Source organism: Macaca fascicularis, chromosome 1 (assembly GCF_037993035.2).
Source record: "Macaca fascicularis isolate 582-1 chromosome 1, T2T-MFA8v1.1".
NCBI classification, from domain to species: domain Eukaryota; kingdom Metazoa; phylum Chordata; class Mammalia; order Primates; family Cercopithecidae; genus Macaca; species Macaca fascicularis.
The window spans coordinates 219,049,647-219,066,636 of NC_088375.1; the positions used below are offsets into that span (position 1 = coordinate 219,049,647).

General features: G+C 58.6%; 1 protein-coding gene across 21 annotated transcripts in view; it reads right to left on the bottom strand.

Moving 5' to 3' along the window:
- The window catches only part of CLCNKB (chloride voltage-gated channel Kb), a 36,175-nt gene that overhangs the window by 1,684 nt on the left and 17,501 nt on the right, over positions 1–16,990 (bottom strand). For 4 of the 21 annotated variants that reach the window (XM_074019284.1, XM_074019281.1, XM_074019275.1 and 1 more), the window contains exons 1-17: positions 11,996–12,095; positions 11,289–11,395; positions 10,196–10,324; positions 9,244–9,372; positions 7,560–7,699; positions 7,184–7,261; positions 7,021–7,099; positions 6,379–6,432; positions 5,924–6,008; positions 5,710–5,811; positions 5,008–5,092; positions 4,565–4,738; positions 4,068–4,137; positions 3,795–3,905; positions 3,200–3,413; positions 1,837–1,970; positions 100–188 (exon numbers count right to left, since the gene is read on the bottom strand). In XM_074019284.1, the coding sequence (XP_073875385.1) occupies positions 100–188; positions 1,837–1,970; positions 3,200–3,413; positions 3,795–3,905; positions 4,068–4,137; positions 4,565–4,738; positions 5,008–5,092; positions 5,710–5,811; positions 5,924–6,008; positions 6,379–6,432; positions 7,021–7,099; positions 7,184–7,261; positions 7,560–7,699; positions 9,244–9,372; positions 10,196–10,324; positions 11,289–11,388 (1,773 nt within the window). In that variant the 5' untranslated portion in view covers positions 11,389–11,395; positions 11,996–12,095. Of the gene's footprint in view, positions 1–99; positions 189–1,836; positions 1,971–3,199; positions 3,498–3,794; positions 3,906–4,067; positions 4,138–4,564; positions 4,739–5,007; positions 5,191–5,709; positions 5,812–5,923; positions 6,009–6,378; positions 6,505–7,020; positions 7,100–7,183; positions 7,262–7,559; positions 7,700–9,243; positions 9,373–10,195; positions 10,325–11,288; positions 11,396–11,954; positions 12,096–16,990 lie in introns of those variants that run through there. The other 17 variants (XM_074019266.1, XM_005544691.5, XM_065529465.2 and 14 more) reach the window with 9 other exon arrangements.

Here is a 16,990-nt window from a genome sequence, read left to right on the forward strand (position 1 = left end):
TCTCAGACCACCTCTCCCTCAGGAGATCAGCAGGCCCCTCCTGTCCCAGCCCTGCTGACCGACCCCCACTCCATCCCCACGCCCCTCAGGAGTACCCACCTGGTGTCCTGGAGCCCAGGAAAGAGGCTCAGCCTGGAGGGCCTGCACCAGCTGGGCCCTTCGCACGATGCCCACCAGGATCTGGGACTCTGGCAAGTGGAGAAGGAGAGGGAGGGAGGCGCATTAGGAGGAAACAGGAACTCACATTTACTGAGCACCTACTTAGCCAAGAACTGTGCTGGTGTTCCTATGGGGCTGTTGTAACTATTGTCTCCCATTATAAAGGACAGGAACTGAGGCTCAGAGACAGAGAGGCTAATTGTCTTGCCCCAGGTCATTCAGGTGTGGTAGCTGAGGGTGGCTGAGTGAGGCTACCAGGGGGCCAGGAGGGACCCTGGCCACCACTGAGATCCCCCACATTGCAAGGTCTCAAGACAGGAGCAAGCTAGGGACGCCAGCACGATGAAGTCTGTGTGTCAGGGCTGGGCTTTCTCCTTCGTTTCCCAAGAGGCTCACATCTGGCGCAGCCCAGTGAAGGTGCGAACCCAGGAGGACCCTGTGTTCTGAGGTCCTACTGTGTGCTGGGGCCTTGGCAAGCTTCACTCTGGCCCTGGGGTATCAATGGCATTGTCAGATATTTAGTTTTGAGGGCCCAGCTTGGTGTTTTTGCTTTCTGTTGAGTGGAATAAAAACTTGACACTTAGACATGTAAATGTCCCCCTTCCCTTTTAAATGAACAATGAAGGCTATTTCTTGGGTAAGCAGTGGGGTCCCACAGCCTGGGCCTGTGTTGGTTGGAGCACTTTGCTATGGCTCTAAGGGTAAAAGAGGACTTTGTCTTCGAGGCTAATTCTTTCTTTGCTCCAGGAGGTGAAGACTCTTGGGGGGCTCATCCGAAAGCAAACATTTTCAGATGAGATATTTGGCATGTTCCACTGCATAATGCTAACAGTCTTCCAATTAGTGGGGAAAGAAGGGCCTAGCATTTGGAGTGAGAATGTCTGGCAATCATATACTCTCTTGATCCCTACTTTCAAGATGATGAAAATGCAGTACATAGAGCTTAAGTGGTATACTCACAGTTATTTAGCTTATAAATGGCTTTATCCCTCTTGGGGTGGGCATAGGGGTGACCACTATTGTACAGGTTGCTCACTGCATAAGGTGCCTACCCAAAGTGCAAGTGGAGACCAAAATCCAGCTGTGATGTGCTTGCCAGGTGTGCACCTTATCTCATTTGCACAGGGGGACACATGGGCTGACAGCAGACTTGAGTGAGCAGGGTTACCCCCCAACCCCGCCTTATCTTCTGAATGCAGATACTGGAGTTGTACCCACAGGAAATGATGCTCTAGTTAAGGTTTCCGCAAGAAGCGGGTTCCATGCCTTTTAACAAGGGCCACCATGCTTTTGTCTTTAAGGAGATGTTTACCTTATGGCAACAGGGATTTGGGGGAGGGGTCTCATTTGGGGAATGCTTAAAGGGAGGCCTGTAGGGAAGCTTCCAGAAGACCCTGGTGGTGTCCCCATGCTCCTACCCCAGCAGCTACCCAGGAACTGCCTTACAAGCACCCAGCCGACTCTCTTTAGACATGTCAACCACCCCAGGGGAGGGTGGCCATGATTTCCATTTTACTGATGAGGAAACTGAGGCTCACGTGAAGTTACTTGCCCAAGGTGACACGGTTGGTTGCTAAGTCACAGAGCCTGGATGCAGATCCTGTCTGCCTGACAGGTCCAAGAAGGAGGCAGAGGGCATCCCCCACCCCCGACTTCCTCCTCCCTTCTGGCTGGCACCTGTGCTCTCCACCAGGGGATACTCGGCCATGTCTGTGGAGGTCACGACCTTGACCACCTCCTGCAGTGGTGTGTCCTTGGCCAGTGTGGTGATGCTGCGGTTCATGAAGTGCTCCACCCTCACGCGGTGGGAGCTGCAGGCAGAGGGGCTCCCATCAGGTCCCAGAGTCGGGGATGTGAGACCCAGGCCGGCAAGGGGATCTGGGGGAGCTTTGCTTGAACTGGGCACCCATGGCTCTGGAGTGTGGACAGGGCCGGAGAGGTTCATGAAATGAGGGACTCCTGGAATCCACGGTGGGAGGAAACCTGGGGACCACGTCAACGATGACCCAGTTCCTAATTCCCAGCCCCCTGGACCCCCATGTCCCCCAGACCAGCTCCACTTTGTCCTGTTTTACCCAGCGGCCTTCCCTGGAAAATTTAATTTGAATAAAAAGTATATGCGGATGGGCACGGTGGCTCACACCTGTAATCCCAGCACTTTGGGAGGCCAAACAAGGTGGATCACTTGAGGCCAGGAATTCGAGACCAGCCTGGCCAACATGGTGAAACCCGTCTCCACTAAAGTTACAGAAATAATCTGGGCATGGTGGCACATGCCTAGTCTGAGCTACTTGGGAGGTTGAGGCAGGAGAATTGCTTGAACCTGGGAGGTGGAGGTTTCAGTGACTGAGACTGTGCCACTGCACTCCAGCTTACGTAACAGAGTGAGAAAGATTCCATCTAAAAAAAGAAAAAGAAAAAAAAAAGTGTATGCCTCCACCAGGGAAAAACTTGAAAGTCTGGAAACCACTGGGGTAAGCAGCCCCGTTTTCCAGATGGGGAAACAGGTTCAGAGCAAGGCAGCAGCTTGCTTGTATTTGGAGCGGGGCCTCGGACCCAGGGACTCTCAGAGCCTCTTTGGTCTGCTTCTCTGGGGCCAGAAGCTGCTCTGGTCCTATCTGGTTGAGTGAGGACCTCAAAGCCCATTTCCATTCTCATTCCACCTCCTGCTCCCAAAGTTCCAGTGAAGCCTGCAGAAGTGGAGAGAGGGGAGGAGACCCAGATCCGGTGCTGGAGCAAGACATGGCACCTCTCTGAGCCCCGGTTTCCTCAACCTGTACACGGGGCAATACTCATCCTCCTGCTGTGGAGCCCTGCTGACCCCTAGACAGACACTGAGGCCTCAAGGCCAACAACTTGCTCAAGGTCACCCGGGGCACTGGGGAGAATGGAGACCAGAGCACAACTGTGTGTCAGCCCCTCCCAGCCCCCATGTCCAAGGTTTGCTGCGGTGGCATTTCTTTTTGGAGGTGCCCTCCACCCCCAGCCCTACCCGGACACTATGACCCCCTTCAGCCAGCCTGAGGTGGGCACCGCTCACCTGATGTTGCGGCCCAGAATCCATGGCAGGTATGGCAGCTTCTTGACAATGATGGTGCCATCGTAGAAGGAGGGCTGGCAGCTCTGTGCAATGGCATTGGCTGCCAGCACTGCCATCAGCACGGGCAGTGCGTGCACTATCTGGCCGGTCAGCTCAAAGGCCAGCAGCGCCGTGGAGATGGTGTGGGTCACAGCCCCTGAGAAGGCTGCAGCCCCTGCAAGGGCAGAGTCAGGCAGGGCAGCTGAGGCCAGGGGCCAGCCTCATGTGAGGGCAAAACTGGCATAGCTGCGACCAGCGGCTAAATGTGATTTGTAAGAGGTTACAGCCTGGGCACTGTAGGAAGTGCCCAGTGCCTGGGCTTGGTGAGAGGACAGGGATAAGGGAGGCCACGGGGCTGGGGACAGGACAGGAACCATGAGGGAGTGATGGGCCCCGGGGAATGGTGGGACTTAGGAGGGACAGACCCCCATGAGAGGTGCGGGGCTCACTGGGAGGCTCAGTGATGGCTCTGTGCCCTGTGGAGCCACCGGCCAATTCTCCAGGTCCAGCCCAGCCCCACGATGCTGCCCACCCAGCAGGGCCCTGACTTACTCACCTGCCAGGGCATACCCCCCGGGCATGATGGGATTGGTAATCCCTCCAGTCACGATGCCCTCAGGGAAGATGAAAGAGAGAGTCTCCCCAAAGAGGCGCCCGATGGCAGCTCCTGGCCACAGACTTAGGGTGAGGGGGAGCCAGGCTGACCCGGCCCCCACAACCCTCCATCCCTGAGGACCATCCTCAGTACCACCTGGGGGGGGTGAACCGGGAGCCATGGCCCTGCCCCAAGAACCCCGAAATTATCAGAACCTCAGGACTCCAGACTCACCATAGATGAAGATGGGCATGAAGTACCCAGCAGGGATGGGGATGGTGGTGGCCAGAATCAGCATCCAGAACTGTGGGAGTGGGGAGCCCGGGGCAGAGGTTAGAGGCCGCTGGGCAAGGCATTGACCAGGCAGGACAGGACAGGGGACAGGGGAGTGCCCTAGAGAGAAAGAGGGTGCCGGCCATGCACCCATTGCCAGAGTCTGGCATTAGGGGAGGGTCCTCACCCTGAGAAATGCCCACTCTATGCCTGGCACTGTGCCAGGTACATTCCTTTCTTCCTCCTCAGTCTTCCCAGTAACCACCCCATTTTAAAGATGAGAAGACTGAGGCCCAGAGAGCTGAAGTCACTTGTCCAGGACCATGCAGTGGGCAGGGAGCACATCAGGAAGTGTGGGTGGAAGGCCTGGGCTCCATGCCACCAGGTGCAGGGAGGCACCCCCCCACCCACCAGAGCTGGTCCTGGCTCTGTGCTCATCTGGGAGCCAGGGGGCCCACCTTCATAACCAGGAAGAAGGCAAGGGTCCCAAAGATGGTGAACCGCGGGTGGTACCATTCCCACCACAGGTGCTGGGGGTCAAGCTCTTCAGGCCAGGGTGGGCTGGAGTTCCGGGTCATCAGCCCCCAGGCATGGTTGTCAAACAGCGAGTCCAGATGCTGCTTCATAGACAGCTGTGGCAGGGCAGGTGGGAACATGAGGGGCCCTGAGTGGCGGACCCCAGCCACCCCCGCACTGCCTAACCCTGCCTGGAATCCTCCTCTGCTACTTCCCAGCAGGGGGCCTTGGGCAAGGCTCTGACCTCCCGGAGCTGTAATATCATATATAAAATAATGCCACAGCATCTCCCTTATGGCGTATTGGGGGGATTAAGTGAGATACATGCAAAGGGGGCAACAAATAGGACTTCCCCACTCCTGCCACCCCACTTAGGGCCCCTTACCCGAGAAGCTAGGAAGCGGCCTGCACTTGGCGGGTAGGTGATGGAGGCGAGAACCAAGGTGGCCAGGGCGGAGTACACAGGCTTGCTGTGGGGGGTAGGTGGGCTCTAGGGCTGGCCCTCCCTTTCCCACATCCCCAGGAGAGGGAAGCAGGGCCTCGAGAAGGCAGTACGGCGAGGCAAGGACTGGGGAGGAGGAAGAGCAGGAATGGGGGACATGAACTGAGCCAGCTCCAGGGGACAGCAGCTGTGGGGTCAGCCCCACACTCCTGGGCATTTTTAGGGGTAGAGGCTGATAGGAGAATTGGGGCACAGGCACACTGGGAGGGAGGACAGAGTGGGGCCAGACTAGGGCAGGGCTCATGCACCTGGGGCAGGAGGGCTTAGCCAATGCCACGGGCACACACGGTTTAAAGGGAGAGAGGGACCAAGAAGGGGTTAAAGGTCAATGAGGGGGTTGGGGTTCACTGAAGGGGTATAGACTCAAGGAGATATGGGGATTAAATGGGGAGGTTTGAGGCCAGTAAAGTAGGGGGGCAGTGACTGTGGGGACTTGTAGGGGGTGTTAGGGGCTCCACATGTGGGGCATTGGCTAGGACGGGCTTTAGGGGCTCAGGTGGGAGGTGGAGCTTTCTACATAAGGTTGGGAGTACGGGTGGGGGAGGCGCTTGCTGAGAGGTCCCCAGCCCCTAGCCCAGAGCCTACCTGGTGGCCAGCAGTTTGGAGCTGAACCGATTGTTCTTGATGAAGCCAAAGAAGGTTCGCTGACAGAAGAGGTAGGCGCAGCTCAGGATGCCACAGAGACCCCTGAGGAGCATGGAGATAGGAGTCCAGAGCCTGACCCCAGTACCAGGGGCTGCAGTCCAGGCCTGGAGGGAATGCCTTGTTGGACTCTCAGGGGCCCAAGGCACCCACTCACCCCAGTATCACAAAAAATAAGATCTCCGGCAGGTCGAAGGGAACGTCCACCCGGAAACTGGTCTTGTAGAGGGAGGTGATGGTCTCTGGGGAAGGAGAGCAGTGGGGAGACGAGATGGCGCTCCCACCCCACCCGAACACAAGTCCCAGACTAACAGCCCAGGGTGGAGGGGGTGCCAGGTCCTGACCCGGAATGTGTGTCCTGGCATTCCAGGCCCCCACAACCAGGCTCCTGCCTCCCTGCCCAGCCTCATCCCTTCTACCCTCAGGGCTCCTGCCCTTCATGTTCAGCACAGGTCAGCCCCTTCCATCCTCCCAAAGAGGTGGGAACAGGGAGGAGGAAAAAGAGGGAGAGAGAGGGAAGAGGAGAGCAAGGGGTGTACACAGGGGAGAAGGGGGGGCCACCTCGCCCCAGCACCCAGGCAGGGCCAGGGTCAGGCAGCCCAGGGGGCTCACCCTGCTCGCTATTGAAGACCGCCAGGAGCCGGAACATGAAGGCCCCGCAGGTGGCTGCAAAGAAGCCCCTCCAGTAATCCCAGACAGAGAAGTGGGAAGACATGACCTCGATGCTGAACAGGACGCCTGGGGGCGACACTGATCTCAGGTGGGCCCCCCACCCCCACTCACCTGTGGCTGTAGGGCCCCCTCCCCCTGTCACCTCCTCCCTGACCCATCTGTCCTGCTCTGCTACAGCCTGGACAGGGACAGACAGGAGGGGAGGGCAGGGCATGCGCCCTGGGCGAGGAGGAGCCCGCTGCCCAGAGACCCGTCCAGCCTGGAATGAGGGTGTGCGTCCTCTCACTATTGGGTGGGGATGGTTGCGATCTCCATTTTATAGAGGAGTAAGCCGGGCTCAGAGAGGCCAGCGAGCCAGGGTCACACGTGGATTCCAAACCCAAGTCTGTGTAATGTTACCCTGAAGCCTCTCAGCACCGCCAATCACATCTGGGGGGCGGTGGCTATGCCCAAGGCGGGGCTGAAGTAAGAACTAGAATGAGACCCACCCCCTCCTCCAGGCTCTCAGCTGGGCCGAGGGAACCCAGGGAGTGAGGGGAGGAGCTTGAGGGACCCAGGGTGCGGAGCATGAGGGGGTCTCACCGCTGAAGGGAGCTCCAAAGACTGTGGCCACGCCCACTGCCGCCGCTGCCACCAGCATTTCGTTTTGCTTGCTCTTGTTCTAGGGGGATCCGAGTCCGGGGCTCAGCATCAGCCCCCTCCCTCCCCACTCCCATTCCTCCAAGGAAGCCCCCGAGTCCCTAACCTCAGGCTCCCCTACGGTCGTGGTGCGCACACGGCCCAGGTAGGCAGCCATCATCACAGACAGGTGCACGAAAGGGCCCTGCAGAGGGAAGGGTGGGCCCAGGGCCCAGGTGAGAGCAGCACAGACAGCCTTACCCAGAGGCAGCACGGCTTCCCCACCACACCCCCTCCTCCATCTCTCCAACCCCCAGGGCTGTCCTCAGATGGCTTTTGTCACACTCTGGGGACCTGGCCTGGCTCTTTCCCCAAGACTGAGCTTCTCAAAGGCAGGGACAAGCCCAAGTCCCCTCTGACCCAGCTTTGGTGGGGTGATGGGGGTGAGGCTGGGGTGGCTGGGGTGGGTAGGGTGGTTGGGGTGCCCTCACCCCTGCCCATACCACTTTGCCCAGGAAGAGGGTGCTGCCACAGGCCAGGGTGCAACACATGCCCACCACCTTGGCCCCAAAGTTCTTGATATCCAGGTAGTCCTCCAAGACCACACCCGACAAGATGGTCTTCACCTCCGGGATTCCAGAACCTTGGCGGGGGTGGGCAGGGCCAGGAGAGGGACAATCTCTAGATTAAAAATCTCAACACTGTACCCGCGAAGTGTTTTCAAATTACGATCTCGCCAGATCAGCAGAACCCTCTGAAGTTAGGATTATTTTCCTTTGGGGACAGGGTCATGCTCTGTTGGCCAGGCTGGAATACAGTGGTAGGATCATAGCTCACGGCAGCCTCAGATGCCAGGGCTCATGTTATCAGCCTCCTGAATAGCTGGGACTATAGGTAGAGACCATTTCGCCCGCCTTACTTCTTTAAAGAGATGGAGTCTGGCTATGTTGCCCGGGCTGCTCTAGAACTCCTGACCTCAAGTGATCCATCCGCTTCTGCCTCCTAAAGTGCTGGGATTACAGGCGTGAGCCAGTGTGCCCAGCTGGGTTAGGATTCCTTTGTTTGTTTGTTTGTTTCAGACAGGGGTCTCACTCTATCACCCAGGCTGGAGTACAGTGGTGCAAACACAGCTCAGTGCAGGATCAAATTCCCCCGCTCAAGCAATCCTCCCGCCTCAGCTCCTGAGTAGCTCGGACCACGGGCACATGCAATCACGCCCAGCTGATTTTTTTCTATTTGTTGTAGAGACAGGATCTCCCTGTGTTGCCCAGGCTGGTCTCAAACTCTAGGCAAAAAGTGATCCTCCTGCCTCAGCCTCCTAAATTGCTGGGATTACAGGCATGAGTCACCGCACCCAGCCTAGGGTAAGGTCCTTAAACTCATTTAGCAGATTTGGACGCTGAGCGTCACAGATGGAATGTGAGTTGCTTACATTCCTCCCGCCAGACCTGGCAGAAAGCTGTGGTAGGGGCCGGGCGCGGTGGCTCAAGCCTGTAATCCCAGCACTTTGGGAGGCCGAGACGGGTGGATCACGAGGTCAGGAGATCGAGACCATCCTGGCTAACACGGTGAAACCCCGTCTCTACTAAAAAATACAAAAAAACTAGCCGGGCGAGGTGGCGGGCGTCTGTAGTCCCAGCTACTCGGGAGGCTGAGGCAGGAGAATGGCGTGAATCCGGGAGGCGGAGCTTGAGGTGAGCTGAGATCTCGCCACTGCACTCCAGCCTGGGTGACAGAGCAAGACTCCGTCTCAAAAAAAAAAAAAAAAAAAGAAAGCTGTGGTAGGATAGGGGAAGCCTGGATGAAATCTCAGGCCACCACTGAGTGAGCCTTGAGCTCCCCTCTGCTAGCCTGGAGCTGGAGGCCGGGCTGAGCGGCCAGGTGGAGCTGTGCCTCCTCCACCAGCTCCTCCCTGGCACTGGCCACTGCAACAGGCTTCACAGAAGAACCTCCCACCAGGCCTCCCATCAAGTCCCAGAGGAGCCCCTGGAAAGTCAGTAGGGCCAGCAGTGACCCAGAGCTCAAGATCTGGCCTTCCTCCTGTGTCCCTTCAGGCAAGCCACATGACTCTTCTGGGCCTTTGTCTGAGAAATGAGGCTGCCGCTTCCCGACTCCCCCCATCAGAAGCCCCCTGGGATCTGAGAAGGTTTTGGCCAGTGGGGACTGGCGTGGTGACCATGGACTCACCTCCAGAGGAGGGCGTGATGCTCTGGGAGAAGCCCGAGGAGAAAGAGACGAGGGCCACGGGGTACACAGTCCAGGAGAGATACCGGAGCAGGTGGCTGTCCCCAATCTCTCCGTACAGCCACTGGTGCGCTGGGGACAGCTGTGTATCAGGAGCCACCCATAGCCTCTGCAGCCCTCGGGGCTAGACACTGTGGTGCCCACTTACTGACCAGAAATGGAGTCACAAAGAGGGAAGAACCAGGCCACCCAGTGAGGGGCAGACCCCCAAGAAGAGGCAGGAGTATGACCCTGGGTCCATATCCCAGGTTTACCATTGCCTAGCTGAGTGACCGTGGGCAAGCCACTCAGCCTCTCTGAGCCTCAGTCTCCCCATCTGTCAAGTGGGCTAGTGATGGGCTCTCCCTCACAGGCTCATTGAAGACTAAAGAGGGCCACTGAGAACTAAATGACAGAGGCGTGAAGCACCAAACACCATAGTAGGTCCTGCTTCTGGCAGCTGAGGGTCTCCAGAGAAAGTGTCTTAGACCCTTCCTGGCCCACACCCCCTCTTCCAGGGAGGCCTCAGGGTGGAGGCAGGCTGCTGAGGGAGTGGGGGTTGGGAAGGAAGCTCCAAGCTTAGTGTTATAGGCAAGTGCCCCCACTCCCACCCCAGGGCATGGAGAAGGGAAGGAGAAGGAACGGGGTGGCTGGAAGAGGAGGCAGAGAGGTCAGAGGAGGAAGCGCTCTTGGGAACATTCAGGCCTCTCTCCCTTGTTCAAATGAGATAACTGAGGCCCAGAGAGGGGCAGGAGCCTGCCCAGGATCACACGGCAAGTCAGGAGTAAAGCCAGGACCAGATCCCCACCCAGAGCCCACCTCCCACCTCTGCTACACCTGGCGACATCCACCTGGCATCCCCAGAGCGAGCTCAGGATCCCTTGGCCCAGAGCAGCACCTGCCATGGAGGGGTTACCTTGGACAACACTCCCGACAGCCAAGTCCATGGCATAGCTGACCAGGGCCATGAGCACCCCGAGGACCATAAGGAAGTACCAGTCCTCACCCAGGCGGAACAGCTTCTGCTTCAGCCACTCCAGGCCACCTGGGGCAGGGCGTGGGGTCATGGCACAGGGTGGGGCAAGAGGCACAGACAGTCCCATCCTAGGAGGCCTGCTGGGTTCCAGGCAGGGAGGCTGGGGCAGTGGGGTGGAGCTTGGTGGTGGACTCTGGGGTAGTCCTGAGGGGGACCTGCCTCACATAAGTAGCCAGGCAGGATTTGTGGCAGGCAACAGTGGTGACACAGTGGGTGCCAGACCTGCTGCCCCTGCCGGAAGGCCTTTGACCTGTCCACCCTCCCCATCCCTGCCTGTACTGGGAGGTTCCTGGGGGACAGGGAGTGTGGAGGAGGCTGGCAGCTACAGCTTTCACCTGTATCCCCGCAGAGTCCGTAGCTGACAGAGCACCAGGGTCTAGCAGACTCCTGCGCGTCCCAGGGCCTGTGGCACCAGGTATCCTCTGGGTCCACAGCAATGCCCCTGGCCAGCTGGCTACCACCCCAGCCTGGGAGCTGGCCCTCACTGGCTGTGGGCACCAGCCCCTGGGGCTGCACTTAGCCTCCTTCTGGAGTCCCTACTTGCTCTGCCCTGTAGCTGAGGGGACAGTCAGGTCTCAAAGTGAACAAGGCACATGAGGCTCCAAGGAAAGGTGCCAAGTGCAGGTTGCCCCAGCCCCTTGCTGTGGCCCCAGCTGTCCCAGCAGCTAACCCCCACGTCCCCTCACTGGCACAGGTAGGTGAGGGAGAGGCCTGGGTGGAGGATGGGCACAGTGACCAGGCCTTGGGCTATATCTCCCGAAAGGCAGAGGGCAGATGCCTGACCCATCTGACCCACAGACAGTGGGACAGACAGACCCCTTCTCTCCCTGCCTCCCAGGAGACTTTGGGCAGTGATGTCCTGGACAAATGCCAGGAGGAGGGTGGCTTCTGGGCAGGGAGGTGCGGTGGGAGCCGGGCAGGAGTGATGTCCTGAGTGGTCCTCCAGGGGAAGGGAAGAGGACCTGGCTCTCACCTCGGACGCCTCGGCGGATGCGGGGACACGGGCCCCACAGCTCCTGCAGAGTCACAGGGTCCCCTGAGGAGCCTTCACGCAGCCCCACCAACTCCTGCATCAGGCCCCTGGGGAAGCAGATAGAGGGAGGGACCCGGGTGAGCTGCTGCACGTCCTCGCGCTGCCTCTAGGCCCTTCCAGTGCTCTCCCCACCAAATCAAGAGGAAGGATTGTGCTTTCGTGTGTGTGTGTGTGTGTGTGTGAAGTTACCACACTAGGTCTGTGTGTGCCCTCATCTCTGAGATTCCATCACTGAGGGTGTGTACCCGTGTGTGTCATTTTGTGGGATGGGGGTGGGATTCCTAGGTATCCCCCCGTGTCTAGCAGCAGATTGGGCACAGGCCGGAGCCTAAGCCCTGCTCAGAGCCCCTTCCCCTTCTGTGGCCGCTGCTCCCACCCTTCTGGGTCGCTTGGCACTTCCGCTGCTGGAAGCAGTCTCTGCCCAGGGCTGGGACTCACTGCAGAGTCCCATGGATGGCTCTGACTCTCCCTGTCCACCGCTGAGCACCCCCCACCCCAGCCCAGGCCACAGAGGCAGGAAAACCCCAAGCCCAGAAGGAGATCCCTCCAGGGCCACAGTGAGGTGCTGGCTTCTGCCCCTACCAGCCCACACTCCGCCCTGCCTACCTGGCCCTGGCAGGCCCCAGCTCCTTGCAGCGACCCCTCACCTGTCAGTCCTCCTGCTGTGACTGAGCTGGCCCTCTTCTCACAGAGCCTCCAGCTCCCCTGCACCTGGACAGGTGTGTGTTCCAACAATCAACATCCTCCCCCCTTTGCTGCCGGGCCCAGGGTTTATGGCGAACACTTCGAATGTCCTTGAAAACCGACCAGAACTGCCCAGGCCGGAGCGGAGCAGAGCAGAGCTGCCAAGAGGGAGGGGAGCAGGAGCCTCTCCACCCACCACAGCGGCACAGAGGGTGGTGCCCGGCTGTCCTCAGGCTCCTGGGTGCTGCTGGACAGGGGCTGGGGAGGGGGAGCGCACACACACAGCAGGACAGCGAGGGGCCATCTGCCAGGGCTGAGGCTCAGGGCCCAGGAGTCTCAGAACTGGACATGGAAGGTTTGGAAAAGCACAGAGGGAGAGGGGAGGAGGCTGGGCAGGGAAGGAGAAGGCAGGCCGGCAAAGGTGAGTGGGGTCAGCATGACCACAGCCTCCCTGTATGCCAGGTAGAGAGTCAGCCTTCCCCAGATTAATTACCCTGAGTGCCCACGGAAATCCCACGAGGCAGGCAGTGTGATCCCGTTGTAGAGAAATGGCGTCTCAGGGAGGCGAGGCTGCCTATCCAAGATCACAGAGGCCGAGGCAGAACCGGGATTCCCTGCCCAGGTTTGCCTGGCTCCAAAGCCTGCAGGCTGTGCCGCACAGTCCCGTCCTGATGAGCCATCTTGTCCAGGGCTGGCGAGGAGGTTGACACCTGAGGCAAGGCAGTGAATTGGGGTCAGGAACTGGGACTCGAGCCTTGTGTCCAGACCCTCCAGGCTCAGGAAATGCTTCTCAAAGCACACGTCCAAGGGCCAGCGGCTCTATCTGGGGACTTCTGGGTAATTCCACAGACTTTGTCCCACTCCAACAGAGAATGGGAGCACAGGTGTGAGGGGACATGGCGAGGAACAAGCATGTGCCGTGTGCCTGCTACGTGTCAGGAGCTTCCGATCTGCAACTCAAGTCCTCCTCCCCGCACCCTGTGAATGGGGAGAGCATTGCCATTTTGTAGATGATCAGAGAGGTGGGTCACTCATCCAAGGTCACACAGCAGAGGCTGAACCCAGCCCTCCACTGTGCAACTCTTTCCCTGCCACAATCTCCTCCGCTCCTGAGGCTGAACCAGGGCAATGGTTTGAGCACAGAACAGAAGAGTTGTGTCTGATGCCACTTTTGGGCAAGAGGCTGGGGGCAATTGCCTCCACTCCTACCAGACAGAGCCACCCTCTGAATAACATGATGGCCCTTGAATGATTGTCAAAACCTGGGACCCTGGGCTACCCTCTGCCTCTAGATGCCAGGCAAGTCAAATCAAAATCGAAGGTGTGTGTTGTAGGAGGTGGGACCCGAGCCCGCCTTCACCTTGGCCACCCCAACCTGTTGACTCTGCACAGCACCAGAACTGGCTGCCCTGTTGACATCCTAATCCCCAGTGTCTGGCCTGGGGCAGCTGCTGGTTACGGTCCCACATCCAGCACCGCACATTCGTATCCACACTCACCCCCCAACCCTGTGAGCACCAGGAGGCCGAGAAGAGCACAGCCAGGGGGCGCGGGACCCAGTGCAGGTCCCTCCCAAACCCACTGCCTCCACATGAGCCCTAATTTCTCCCCTTACACATCAGTCGCCTGGCAGCAGTAGCGGGGGCTCAGTAGAGTGACAGCAGGGGAGAACCCAGTGTGGCTCTGGGACCCTAACGCGAGCACCTCTGTTTCCTCCTCTGTCAAATGAGCTGAGCCTGAGACCTGGGTCTCTGTCTCATGACAGGATAAGGGTGGGAGTCGGGTGCCCAGGACCCACACAGCCCCCTCGCCTCAGAGCAGCTGAGGACAGGGGATGGGGGACAGGGCACCCTGAAAGAGACAGGGCGGGTATTGGTGGGAGCGGGGCGGTGCAGAGAACCCACATGCAGAGGTCACTGAGTCCCCACACTACTTTGCAGCCTGGCAGGTGACATGAAGCTGCTTTTATTCCAACAGTTACACCCCTACTGTGAGGTGCCTAGGAGGGGAGGGAGGCTCTGGTTATTCCTGACTTCCCAGAGGAATGTGGGGACCGCTGGGGAGCTAGCAGATCCCCCATCTCCCACCACTCCCCAAGACACAGGCCTTACCAGCTCCCCCCCACAGCCCCTTCCCATGCCTTACCTGGTCCCACTGTCTTCAGCGAGAGGGGAAGGGAGTTGAAGAGTGAGGAGTGCTGCGGGTTCTTTAGGAACGCCAGGCTCCCAGAGTCCGAAGGTGGCTCCAGACACCCCAAAGGTTCCAGGCAGTCTCTGACTGGGACCAGCTCCAGGTGGAGGGGATCTGAGTGTTTCCTCAGTGACCACGTCCCTTCCCCTTCGCTTGGCCACCCCATGCCAGGCGCCTTGGGGTCTCAGCCCAGGTGGACTGGCCTGTGGGCTGAGGACCCACCAAGCACGGGAGAGGCCAGAGAGGAAGAGACGCCTGCTAAAGTCATCCCGAGAGGCTGGGGCCGACACAGCCCTCTGCACATCCGATGAGAAGGGATGCTGGAGGGAAACAGTGGTCATGACAAGGTTCTGAAAAGACAGGAGATGCGGGGCTGGGCACAGTGGCTCATGCCTGTAATCCCAGCACTTTGGGAGGCCGAGGCCAGCAGATGACCTGAGACGAGGAGCTTGAGACCAGCCTGGCCAACCTGGCGAAGCCCCGTCTCTACCATAAATACAAAAATTAGCTGGGCAGGGGGGTGCACACCTGTAATCCCAGTTACTTGGGAGACTGAGGCAGGAGAATCGCTTGAACCCGGTAGGCAGAGTTTGCAGTGAGCTGAGATCATGCCACTGCACTCCAGCCTGGGTGTGATTCCTTCTCAAAAAAACTAACAAAACAAAAAGATTAAAAAAAAAAAAAGAGACAGAAGACGTTTGGGCTGCTGGGGTGCTGACAGCCCGACCCAGTGGTAAGGGGACAGAGGGGAGAGATTGCAGGAGAAAGTCCTGAGCCCAGGAGATGTGGCGGCAAGTGTGATGCTGGCAAGATGCTTCCAGGCTGATGGAGCGGAGAGGGCACGGTGATGCCGCAGCAGAGAAAACAAGGCTCCGGAGGGGCGGGCAGGGATGGGAGCCAGTCCGGGATGGATGGGCAAGAAGGTCTTGGGTGCAGCAGAAACAGCTCTTCCTTTGTTGCAGAACGGAAAGGAGGTGATGTGAGCGAAGGCGCAGGCAGGGTGGTGATTTGGGGTAGAAAGAATTAAAAAAAGAAAAAAAAGGCCGGGCGCGGTGGCTCAAGCCTGTAATCCCAGCACTTTGGGAGGCCGAGACGGGCGGATCACGAGGTCAGGAGATCGAGACCATCCTGGCTAACACGGTGAAACCCCGTCTCTACTAAAAAATACAAAAAACTAGCCGGGCGCGGTGGCGGGCGCCTGTAGTCCCACAGGAGGCTGAGGCAGGAGAATGGCGTAAACCCAGGAGGCGGAGCTTGCAGTGAGCCGAGATCGCGCCACTGCACTCCAGCCTGGGTGACAGAGCCAGACTCCGTCTCAAAAAAAAAAAAAAAAAAAAGAAAAAAAAAGAATTCTCCATCTAGATATATTTGGAAGATGTCACTCAGGGTCACTAGAGGCCCCACATCCTGGTGCATAATTTCCACCCTTGCTCCAGAGTCTGTGGCATGAACCCACTGGATGATATAATTACCTTCTCCCCAGCGGCCCTCACCTCCTGCTAAGCACCGCACTCAGCTCTTAGCCTCCGTTATGTTATCTAGGCCTCACCACAACTCGTGAGGTGAATGACATTGTCACCATTTTGCAGGGGAGGAGACATGTTCAGAGCTGTTAGGAATAGGCTAGAGATACCAGCTGGGAAACGGCAAAGTCAGAGCCCACACCCAAGCCTGCTCTATAAGCTGCACCCGCTGCCTCTCCTCCCAGCACCACTGTTGTCTCTTCCTTCTTACTCTGTATGCCAGGGGACACCAGAGCATGACCCATGAGAGGGCAGACCCCGACCTCACGGAGCACCAGAAGGCTGACCCCCTTCCCCGCCCAGGGCCCCACGACTCGGGCCATCTGCCAGCACAGCATGCCAGGCCCTGCCTGATCCTCTCTCTCCTCTTGTTTTAGGACAAACAGATGGATTTCTGTTGGGATCCTTGGCAAATCAGTGCACTTGTGTGTCCCCCAGTCCAGCCAGCCCCAGCTGACACCATCGCCCCTCTATCCTCTGTGCCCAGCCCAGGCACACAGTCCCACCAGCCCTAAGACAAGAATCTGATGCAACAGTGGGTAGGGGTGGTCCCGTGGGAGTTGGTAGAATCTTTCTGGCTTTAGTTGCCCTGTTCTTGCCCACTGGCCAGAGGACCTGGTGGTCTGGGAGACGGGATGGGTGGGACTGGAGGGACGTCGGCCAGCAGCCTGGCCCACCCTGCTCACTCCTCCTGCCCCTTCCTCTGGAGGTGCTTCCAGACCACCAACGGCTACCTGTCCGACTCCAGGTCCTGCCCCAGCAACTACAACGTGGCAGCCCTGGCCACCTCGTCCCTTGTGGGTAGGTTCTGGCTGCAACTCTCCTGCCCTTGGAGAATGCATGGTCCCACCCTAGACCCTGGCTGTGGGAAGGGCACAGCTGAGTTGCAGGTGGGAAGACGGCAGCCCTGTTGGATTCTCCATTTGCTAAATGCCAGAGTCCCATTTTCTAAATGCCAGCCCTGCTGGATTCTCCATTTCTAAATGCCACAGGTCACCGGGGGACCAGTGGCTCAGGGTTCTGCTTCCACGAGTTAAACTGCTGGGTTCTTAATAAGCTCTGCGGGGGTGGGGCAGAGTTTTTCAGATGGCTGTCTGGCATGGCCTCCCTGCCTCTCTGCCAGTCACATCACCTTAATCCAGGTTCCCTGGAGGCAGAGCCTGACATAGGCATGACTGTGCAGGTGATTCCCTGGAGACTGGCCTTCAAGAGAAACCAGCAGTCAGTGGGGGAGGCAGAGCGCGC